Source organism: Balaenoptera musculus, chromosome 19 (genome assembly GCF_009873245.2).
Source record: "Balaenoptera musculus isolate JJ_BM4_2016_0621 chromosome 19, mBalMus1.pri.v3, whole genome shotgun sequence".
Lineage (NCBI taxonomy): Eukaryota > Metazoa > Chordata > Mammalia > Artiodactyla > Balaenopteridae > Balaenoptera > Balaenoptera musculus.
Window position 1 is genome coordinate 170502 of NC_045803.1, and position 11419 is coordinate 181920.

General features: G+C 47.8%; 1 protein-coding gene across 1 annotated transcript; it reads left to right on the forward strand.

The window, feature by feature from the left end:
• The first annotated feature begins 76 nt into the window (after positions 1-76).
• Positions 77-9139, forward strand: LOC118884938 (zinc finger protein 132-like). Its single transcript, XM_036833127.1, has 3 exons — positions 77-494; positions 2657-2783; positions 5934-9139. Exons 1-3 carry the CDS (start codon positions 396-398, stop codon positions 7862-7864), a joined length of 2157 nt encoding a protein of 718 aa, XP_036689022.1. The 5' UTR covers positions 77-395; the 3' UTR covers positions 7865-9139.
• The last annotated feature ends 2280 nt before the right edge of the window (positions 9140-11419 follow it).

Genomic DNA, 11419 nt, shown 5'->3' on the forward strand with positions numbered 1-11419 from the left:
CGAGCCTTGAACCAGTGAACGGTCAGGATTTGGGCGTTTTCGCGTTGGCTGCAGGGGGTGGGGCGGGACTTCCGGCGCGGCCATTGCAGTCTTCGTTTTGCGGCGGGTGGGGCTATGCGCAGACCGTCGCTGGGAAGTGCGGCGAAGGGGGCCGGGGTGGGGGGGACGTGCTGGAACCGTTATCGCATCTTGGCAGTCACTTTTACCCTCGGCTGACGGCCCTTCCTTCCTGAGCCTCGGCTTTCCCGGAAGTGGAACGGACGCAGAGAGTCTCCGCGCCCCGCTTTCGTCCCACATTCCCGGGAGACAGCTCCTATATCATACTGGGGAAAACAAAGGCCTTGAGTGAGACCGTCAGCCTGCGGTCACTCCACCCAGTGGGTGTGGGGGTTTGGATGAGCCCGCTGGGCTCGTCCCGGTCGCCGCCTGGCAGGGCCCCGCCCAGCCCACAGGTTGTGACCGGGCCTGCAGCGTCGCAGATGGACCCGGCGCAGGTGAGTGGCGGGTGCACAGGTCCTCACCCGCTGGGATCCCCGCCCTCCTGAGCCTGGAGCCCGTTAGAGAATGGTGGTGTCCCAAATTCTTCACCTGCACATGAGTCTGGGGCCCTGAGAGTCACTTTGTCCTAGCATCCGGAACCTAGGTCAGAGGTTATATGGAGCGGATCACGTGGGATAAGGTCTGGAAAGGTGCCCCTAGCACAGGGATCAGTATGTGCCAGTTGCTTGGAGGTGAGTATAAGGTGGAAGTGTTCAGGGAAACCACAGGTCTCCATTTCGTCTGGTGGAAATAACGAGCAGGGGAACTGGAGGCAGGCCTGGAATAGCAGAGTGAGGTGCTGGGGCCTCTCTTCGCAGTGTGATGCGAGTCACAGGAAGTGTAGAGCAGAGGAGGGAGGTGTTCTGACTCAGATCTTAACAAGCTCCCTCTGGATGCTGGGGGGAGAAGAGACTGGGAGGTGGGGTGCGGTTGCAGGCAGGAAGACCATTGAGGAGGAGACTGCGGTAGTCCAGGTGTGTGCTCTTAGAGGTGCCTGTGAGGTAGGACAAGTGGTTGGTTCCTGGATGTGCTTTTTGAGTAGGACGGACTAGATTTCCTGATGTGTGGCAATGAGGTATCTTGGTTGACCCTGATAGGTTTTCCAGATGTGGAAGTTGGTGCAAGTAGATTTCAGAGGGAAGATAAAGAGTTGGGTTTTGGCCTTATTGTATTTGAAATGGCCCAGAGGGACTTCCCTGGTAGTCCAGTGGGTAAGGCTCTGTGCTCCCAAAGCAGGGGGCCCAGGTTCGATCCCTGGTCGGGAAACTAGATCCCACATGTGTGCCACAACTAAGAGTCCTCATGCCGCAACTAAGAAGTCCGCATGCCACAACTAAGAGTCCAAATGCCACGACTAAAGATACCGCGTGCCGCAACTAAGACCCGGCGCAGCCTAAATAAATAATAAATATTAAAAGACAATGTCCCAGAGACTGCCAAATTGAGGTGCCAAGTGTGCTTTCTGCCGGGTCCAGGCTGGAGACATCTAAGGGGTGGAGGCTTGTGCTTAGACACTGTGTGCAGCTGTGAGCTGGGTTCAGGATGATGACCAAGCCTCTGAGTAGAGTGTAGACTTGGGATGAAAAAATGAAGCATGGAAGTAACAGGTATGATAACAGAGGGGCCCGAGGTTAGATTGTTTTACCTCTCTACAGCTCACCAGGTTTTTGTGGCCATCCTCCTTGGGTCCAGGGGGTTTTGTCAGGCTATTGGAGTAGCAGGGACATAAAGGGTCAGCCCAAGCTAAGAGTTCCTAAGCCAAGAGTGGGGGCCATCGGGTCTGGGATTCGTGTATTAGGAAGGGCAAGGACAGCTATGACTGGTGAAGGGACAGCATGTGCAAGGTCAGAGCTGGAAGAGAATGAGGGTGTTTGAGATCTTACTCATGGTTCTGGGGTGCAAGGTTGAAGCAACAGAGCAAAGAAGGGAGGCATTAAATAGAGGAGTGAGGGCTGTCTCTGTCAGTGGGAAGTTTTGGCAATCAAGGGCAGTGCAAGGTTAGTATTGGATTTTGCTTGCCTTTGTCGACAAGCTATGTACATAGTGGTATATGGGTACACTAGGGAGATGCTTGTGGTGTGGCCAGGGAGAGGGGCGATGGTATTGCGGGCTGTGGGGAGTGGAGATATGAGGAAGGTATGGTCCTATGTGTACAAGGTAAGGGAATGAGCCCTGGTACTAGAGGCTTAAGGAAAAAAAGAGAGCCCAAATTTTCTTATGTTTGGGAGGTGTGACCTGGAGGACACAAGGGAAATTGTCCAATGGGGGAAGTGGGCTGTGTGCCAACCTAGAGCTGAAACAGCATCCATCTATCCACCTTCCATTTGTTCCTCTTGTTTGGTTTGGTCTGGATAAAGTGGCCAGTGGGACTATGAGGAGAGAAGGACACCAGTGGTGCCAGCACCTGTTGTCTTCTCTGAGGTGAGGGCCTGAAGAGGGGGGTGAGCTGCAGGTAGGTGAGGGGAGGATGGACTGAGGGGGTCATGAGAAGAGGAGATGCCAGTGGTAGATGTGGCAGAACTCTGAGTCACAGGTCAAGGGCCTGGATGTGCCCATTTGACTATTTGTTATTCAGCCTACCTATTGGCCCCCTGGCTTAGCTGTCTCATCATTGCAGAGTCTGGTGACCTTTGAGGATGTGGCCGTGCACTTTTCCAAGGAGGAGTGGGGGCTCCTTGATGCAGCCCAAAGGCAGCTGTACCACAGCGTGATGCTGGAGAACTTGGAGCTCATGACCTCACTTGGTAAGGCCCTTATGCCCTGCCCAGCCTGGTGGCCAGCATCTGCCTTATGCCTTCCCCCATAGAAAGCTCTGTTCATCCCAAATCTGGACCATGGACACTGCTTCCTTCTCAGGTTTCCTGTTGTAGGTGCTGTGAGTGCTGGGACTGAGCTGTATGCACTCCCCCTGTTTCTCCCTGAGCAGCCTGATGAGCAATCCTAATAGCTGTTATGTCCCACAGAGGCCTTGTGGGAGAAGAGGTTGGGGATCAGGCATTCTGGTCTGCCTAAAGGATCCCACTGAGCTTGACCAGTTCCTGGCGGGGTGACCTAGTGTGGGGCCATGCCTAGGTTCTGCCCCTTCCCCCAGAGACTTTTTTTTTTTAATGGCTTTACTGATACATATCATAACATTCACCTTTTTTTTTTTTTTTTGGTTGTGTCGGGTTTTAGTTGAGGCAAGTGGGATCTTTGATGCAGCATGCAGGCTCTTTGTTTCAGTGCACAGGCTTCTCTCTAGTTGTGGCACGCAGGCTCCAGAGCATGTGGGCTCTGTAGTTTGTGGGACGCAGGCTGTTTTGTTGAGGCTCACAGGTTCAGTAGTTGTGGCACACGGGCTTAGTTGCCCCGCAGCATGTGGGATCTTAGTTCCCCGACCAGGGATCGAACCCGTCTCCCCTGCATTGGAAGGTGGATTCGCTACCACTGGACCACCGGAGAAGTCCCACGTTCACCTTTTTAATGTGTACAGTTTAGTGGCTTTTCATATGTTCTCATTGTATAAATATCACCATAGTCCATAAAACTCCTAGAAGAGAACATAGGCAGTATGTTCTCTGACATAAATCGTACCAGTTTTCTTAAGTCAGTCTCCCAAGGCAATAGAAAAAAAAAACAAAAATAAACAAATGGGACCTAATGAAACTTACAAGTTTCTGCACAGCAAAGGAAACCATAAACAAAACAAAAAGACAACCTACGGACTGGGAGAAAATATTTGCAAATGATGCAACTGACAAGGGTTTAATTTACAAAGTATACAAACAGCCCATATAATTCAGTAACAACAACAACAAAAAATCCAATTGAAAAATGGGCAGATACCTGCTGGGCCTGTGTGCCACAAATGCTAGAACCCGCATGCCTGGAGCCCGTGCTCCGCAGCTGGAGAGAGGCCACCGCAATGAGAGGCCTGCATACCGCAGCAAGGAGTGAACCCCCCTCGCTGCGGCCAGAGAGAAGGCCATGTGCAGTGGCAAGGACCCAGCACAGCCAAAAATAAAATACATAAAAATAAAATAAATTAAGAAAAAGAAAACGAAAAATGGGCAGAAGACCTAAATAGACATTTCTCCAAAGAAGACATACAGATGGGCAATAGGCACGTTAAAAGATGCTCATCATTACTAATTATTAGAGATGTGCAAATGAAAACTACAATGAGGTACCACCTCACACTGGGCAGGATGGCCATCATTAAAAAGTCTACAAATAACAGATGCTGGAGAGGGTGTAGAGAAAAGGGAACCCTCCTACGCTGTTGGTGGGAATGTAAATTGGTGCAGCCACTATGGAAAACAGTATGGCGGTTCCTTAAAAAACTAAAAATAGAGTTGCCATATGATTCAACAGTCCCATTCCTGAGCACATATCCAGAGAAAACTCGAAAAGATACATGCACCCCAATGTTCACAGCCACACTATTTACAATAGCCAAGGCATGGAAACAACCTAAATGTCCCTCAACAGATGGTAAAGAAGATGTGGTGTATATATACAATGGAATATTACTCAGCCTTAGAAAAGAATGAAATAATGCCATTTGCAGCAACGTGGATGGACCTAGAGATTATCATACTAAATGAAGTAAGTCATAAGGAGAAAGACAAGTACCATGTGATATCACTTATATGTGGAATCTAAAATACGACACAAATGAACATATCTATGAAGCAGAAACAGACTCACAGATATAGAGAACAGACTTGTGGTTGCAAAGGGTGGGAGTTGGAGGAGGGATGGATTGGGAGTTTGGGATTAGCAGATGCACACTAGTACATATTGGATGGATAAACAAGGTCCTACTGTATAGAACAGGGAACTGTATTCAATATCCTGTGATAAACCATAATGCAAAAGACTATGAAAAAGAATTGTACATATGTGTGTAATTGAATCACTGTGCTGTACAGCATAAATTAACACAACATACTTCAATTAAAATTTTTAAAAATTAGAGGTAATAAATAAATATCACCATACTCTAATTTTAGAACATTTTCATTACCTAAAGTAAAACTTTGTAGCCTTTAGCAGTCACTCTCCATTCCCCCTCATCCCTTCCTCCTGAGTCTTAGGCAACCAGAAATCTACTTTCTGACTATATAGATTTGCTTATTCTAGATATTTTATACAAATGGAATCATACAATATACATTTTTCTGTGACTGGCTTTCACTTAGCATAATGTTTTTGAGGTTCATCCATGTTGCAGCACATATCAGTAATATGTTGTTCATTTTTATGGCTGAATAATATTCCATTGTATCGATATACCAGTTTTTTAATCCATTCATCAGTTGATGGGCATTTGGCTTGTTTCCACTTTTCGACTGTTACAAAAATTATGGTTGTTATGAACGTTCAGGTACAAGTTTTTGTGTAGATATGTTTCATTGCTCTTGGGTGGATACATAGCAGTGGAATTCGCAAACTGTTTCCCAAATTAGCAGCACCATTTTACATTCCCACTGCAGTGTATGAGTGTTCCAATTTCTCTACTTCCTCATAAACAACTTGTTACTATCTTTTTTCTTATAGCTATCCTAGTGGGGTGGTATCTCATTGTGGTTTGAGTTTGCATTTCTCTAATGACTAATGCTGTTGAGCATTTTTTTCACGTACTTATTGGCCATTTGTGTATATTTATCTTTCTTTGAGAAATGTCTTTTCAAGTTCTTTGCCTCTGTGTCCATGCCTCCGGTGAGGCCCCTTTACTCTGTGGCTTGCTGGGCCCTGTCCTGCACAGTGAGCCTTTCACTCTTACTCTGGCCCCCTTGGTCTATCAACAAACCCTTGGGCCCATTTCTGTATGTGTCAATCACATATTTCTAATGAAGTCACCCTTTCCACTAAGTGGAACACTCAGTAACCAGAAATTTCTCGGCTTTCAGGTTGTTGGCATGGAGTGGAAGATGAGGAGGTACATTCCAAGCAGGATGCTTCTGTAGATGTGGTGTCACAGGTCAGGATTTTCAGTGCACATCCTTCCACCCAGAAGGCTGACAGTTGTGACACGTGTGACCCATTCTTGAAAGACATTTTGCACCTGGATGTACATCAAGGAACACACGCTGAGGAGACTCCCTACACACGTGTAGCATGTGGCAGAGAGTTTTGGTTTGGTGCAAACCTTCACCAGCATCAGAAGGAGTACAGTGGAGAAAAGCCCTTCAAATGGGACAAGGACAGGGACTTGTTTGTGAAGAGCTCAACAGTCTGTCTATCAGAGAAGCCCTTTACATGTGGGTTAGGTGGTAAGGATGTCTCGGACGGCCATGACCTCCTCCAGCACCCAAACACAGATGGCAGTGGGAAGCCACACAGCAGCACAAAGTGCAGGGAGGCCTTACCACATCCTTCCAGTCTTGGGCAGCTCCTAGAAGTCCATGCCTCACAGAAGCCCTTCAAGTGCAGTGACTATGGAAAAGCCTTCCAGAAGAGTTCTGTCCTCCTCAACCACCTGAGAACTCACTCTGAAGAGATACAATTTAGATGCCCAAGAGTTGAAAATTCCTTAGAGGAGAAATCAACTCTTGTTAATGACCAAAAGTTTCACACTGGAGAAACATCTCACATATGTAAGGAGTGTGGCAAGGCCTTTAGTCACTCATCTAAGCTGAGGAAGCACCAGAAATTTCATACTGGAGTAAAATACTATGAGTGCAGTGACTGTGGGAAAACTTTTAGCCACAAACTCACACTTGTTCATCACCAGAGAATCCACACAGGAGAAAGGCCTTATGAATGCAGTGAATGTGGGAAAGCCTTCAATAACAGGTCACACCTCACTCGGCATGAGAAAGTTCACACTGGAGAAAGACCTTTTGAGTGCAGCAAATGTGGAAGAGCCTTCAGCCAAAGCTCCAATTTCCTTCGGCACCAGAAAGTGCACACCCAAGTAAGACCTTATGAGTGCAATCAATGTAGCAAAGCCTTCAGCCGCAGCTCTGCTCTCATTCAGCACTGGAGGGTTCACACTGGAGAAAGGCCTTATGAGTGCAATGAGTGTGGGAGAGCTTTTAACAATAACTCCAACCTTGCTCAGCATCAGAAGGTCCACACTGGAGAACGGCCTTTTGAATGCAGTGAATGTGGAAGAGACTTCAACCAAAGCTCTCACCTCCTTCGACATCAGAAAGTTCACACCGGAGAACGGCCTTTTGGATGCAGTGAATGTGGGAAAGCCTTCAGCAATAGCTCCACCCTCATTCAGCACCAGAAAGTACATACTGGTCAAAGGCCTTATGAGTGCAGTGAATGTAGAAAAGCCTTCAGTCGCAACTCCAGCCTGATTCAGCACTGGAGAATTCACACTGGAGAAAGGCCTTACGAGTGCAACGAATGTGGAAAAGCCTTTGCTCACAGTTCCAGTCTCATTGAGCACTGGAGAGTTCACACAAGAGAAAGGCCTTATGAGTGTAGTGAATGTGGGAAATTCTTTAGCCAAAACTCCATTCTTATTAAACATCAGAAAGTTCACACTGGAGAAAGGCCTTATGAGTGCACTGAATGTGGGAAGTTCTTTAGCCGCAAGTCCAGCCTCATTTATCACTGGAGAGTTCACACCGGGGAAAGGCCTTATGAGTGCAGTGAATGCGGGAGAGCCTTCAGCAATAACTCTCACCTGGTTCGTCACCAGAGGGTTCACACACAAGAAAGGCCCTATGAATGCAGCCAATGTGGGAAAGCCTTTAGTGAAAGATCCACACTTGTTCGACACCAGATAGTTCACACCAGAGAAAGGACTTACGAGTGTGGCCACTGTGGGAAAATCTTCAGCCGCCTCTGCAACCTTGCTCAGCATAAGAGGATTCATACCTGAGTGGAGCCTTGTAGAAATGATCTTCGTGAGAAAGTCTTCAGCCACGTCAAACTTCATGCAGCAGAATACCCACAGAGAAATTACCTAATGGGTCACTAATGTGGAAGAGCCTTCAGAAGCTACTCTGCCCTTTCTGAGCAGCCCAGGAACCCAGGCAGCACTGTCTCGCCTCTGGAGCATAAACCTCTTTCTAGCTGCCTGGATCCAAATATTTGCAGCAGTCACCTTCATATACATGGAGAGAACACCTCCCTGTGCCTCCCTTCTCCTTTCCTGGAGGGTGTTGGGATTGTCCTAGGCTCACTAGAATGGCTTCATTCCCATCGCCTCTGAGAGGGTTAAGGAATGAACTAACCCCATGCCAGTTGAGAGATTAATTAATCAAGACACATGACAGTCCAAAACGTTAATGTACCTAACAGTGCTTCAAGGTACATGAAGCAAAAACTGATAGAACTGCAAGGAGAAATAGACAAATCCACAATTATAGTTGGAGATGTCCACATCCATCCCAGATAATCAGTAAGGACATAGAAGACGAACAACACTGCCAACCAACTTGACCTAATTGACATTTATAGAACATTCTGTCCAATAAAGGCAGAATACACATTCTTTTCACAGGCACATAGAACATTTACCAAAATGGAGCATCTTCTGGGCCACAAAACAAGGCTTGATAAATGGAAAAGAATTGAAATAATACAAAGTATGGACCCTGACTATGACAGAATTCAATAAGAAATCAAGGATAGTATGATGTGTGGAAAACCCTCACTTGGAAACTAAATAGCACACTTATAAATAATCCATGGTCAAAGATGAAATCAAAAGAAAAATTAGAAAGTATTTTGAATGAAAATGAAAACAGAGCGTATCACAACATGTGGAATATACCTAAAGCAGTACCAAGGGAGAAATATCTGTGTGTGTGTGTGTGTGTCTCCATGTATACTGGTGAAATATGAATAAGCCCTAGAGTGTAAAAAAGAATCATTAAATGCTCAATTTTTAAAAAGTTACAACAAAAGGATCAGCCATGACGAATACAAGCCATGATAACTTTTCCCTTCACTAAAAGGTAAAAGCCAATTGCAGAGGTCATCTGAGCCCCCAGGAGACAGAAATGCGGAACATCCGGAGGGGCCTCGTCGACACACTTGGGGCCCCTCCACAGCCCTGCTCACAGTTGCCAGTTGTGTGGTTTCTTAAGGGATGTCTGTCTCCCCGTGTCTTAGTCCATTCCAACTGACAGAACAAAAATACCATAAACTGGGTGGCTAATAAATAATAGAAATTTCTCACAGTTCTGGAGGCTGGAAAATCCAAGATCACGGTGCCAGCAGATTTGGTGTCTGGTGAGGATCCTGGTTAATAGCTGTCTTCTGTGTCCTCACACAGTGGAAGGAGAGAGGGAGTTCTCGGGGGGGGGTCTCTTATGAGGGCACTAATCCCATTCATGAAGGTTCCTCCCCCATGACCTAATCATCTCCCAAAGGCCCGCACCTCCAAATACAAAACATTGAGGGTTAGGTTTTAACCTGTGTATTTTGGGGGGACACAACATTTGGTCTACATCACCTACTAGAATGTCAGTTTTCATGCAGGAGGGCCCCTATGGGTTTTGACCCTGCTGGGTGAGTTCAGTCTCCAGAGCACAGCAGCAGTTTACACAGCCTGGGGTAGGTGTGTAAGCACTCAGGGAGTGCAGGAAGGGGGACGTACTACTATTTCCCTGTGCTGTCCTACCTTCTCCCTCCCCAGAGTCAGCTCTGATGACGGGGCTGTGGTCTGGGCCCAGCACAGTCCTTCAGAGCAGCCAAACATTCCCTGGGGTCCTACTGTGTGCCAGGCTCTTGCCTGAGCTCTGTGGTAGATACATTTCATCTCCATCTGATGTGCAGTACAGAAATTTAACATGCAAACAGACTAAAGCAGCGTCATTGCAGGGTGGCTGGAGCTATGAAGGAAATGAAGCAGAGGTGACAAAGTGATAGCTGCTACTGCAGATTGGTTGGGAAGAGCTGAGGAGGTGACTCCAGGGGAAGGGTATTCCAGCCAGAGGGAACCGCAGTGCAGAGGCCCCAGGCAGGAATGAACAATGAGGAGACCCAGTGGCCCATGAAGAGAAGAAGGCCAAGAGGTCAGGAAACAGATCATGCCGGCCCTTTTGGCTGGGGTGAGGAGTTTGGTTCAGTCTACCCTACCCCAACTTGTTTGTCATCTGAGCCCTACTCTGCTCAGCTGGACTCTAACTCTGCTCCCACACAGACCGCCACACCAGGGGCAGACAAGTATTACAGGGAGAAGGGCCCGAGCAGGCCTGGGGGTGGGTGTATGCCTTACGGTGTTGGAGAGACATTGAGGAGACTGGCGAGAACCCCGTAGGGTCCCACCCCGCGTGGCCACCACCCCTCCTGCCATCAGGGGCTGGCTGAGAGGAATCACTGAAGCTAAAGGAAGCAGCAGTTTCCAACCCCAACCCACAGTACTGGCTGAGCACCATGGCCCAAAGCCCCTCAAGTCTGGGGTTGGTGGCTCTCTCCCCAAACATACCTCTCAGCTAACATTTCCTTCTTGACATGAAGCACGATTTCTAGACCAGGGACACAGCTACAACCACATAACAAGTTTCGCTGAACTGACATTTTATTTACCTTTTGAAAAAAGTTTCCAAAATTTTAAACAGAGATCTGGATCCATATGTTGATTCAACCACTTCATTCCCTGGAGCCCTGGGACAGCGGCAGCCAAAGCAGCCAAAGCCATGGTGTGCCGAGACATCAGGAACACTAGCTGGGTCACAAAAGCCACATCCTAGGACTACAGGATCTTCTTTCAGTCCCAGGGTGATGGCCATGAGGTGAACATGCCCGGAAAGGCTCTGAGAATCCAGGAAACCTGTAGGTTATTTGCTGACAGTGACCTTGGACACAGGGAAAAGGTTTGCAATTCCTGAGAAATTCTGCATGCCGCACCCTGTGAAACCATGGTTCCTGGAACATTTGTGGATGCCTCTTTAGAACCAGCTCAAACCCTCTTGTTTACCAGACTCCCCACTCCACATGACCTCACTCAGTGCTTCTGTGTCCACTTACTCTTTCCAACAGGCCCCTGTAGGACTTACGGCCAGTCTAGAACTTACCTCCACGTTCTCGATTTCAGAGGGCATGGCTTCTGAGCTGATTCTGGAAACAGCTTCTTCTGACCAATGCTGGAGATTGCAGAACATTCCCTGGGAACAAGGAACCCAGGTGCTTGTCCCTAGTCACACGGGGATCTTATGCCAACCACCCCATTCTTCAGGTGAGCTCTGGATCCTCAAGTAAACCTGACATCCAGGCTGAAGATTTATCCACAAAGCCCTTCAGTCTTTCCCTGGAGGTCTCAGGCACCAGTGCAAATTAGGCCAACCTTGACTGGAGCTGTCCTCTGCCATCCTGCTGTCCCCACTGAGGCAGACAAAAGTCAGGGACCCCCACAGAAACTGTTCCCTCTATCCATGAGCCCAATTTTGTTCTCAATCCTTCCACACACAGATCCCAAAGATTAAGG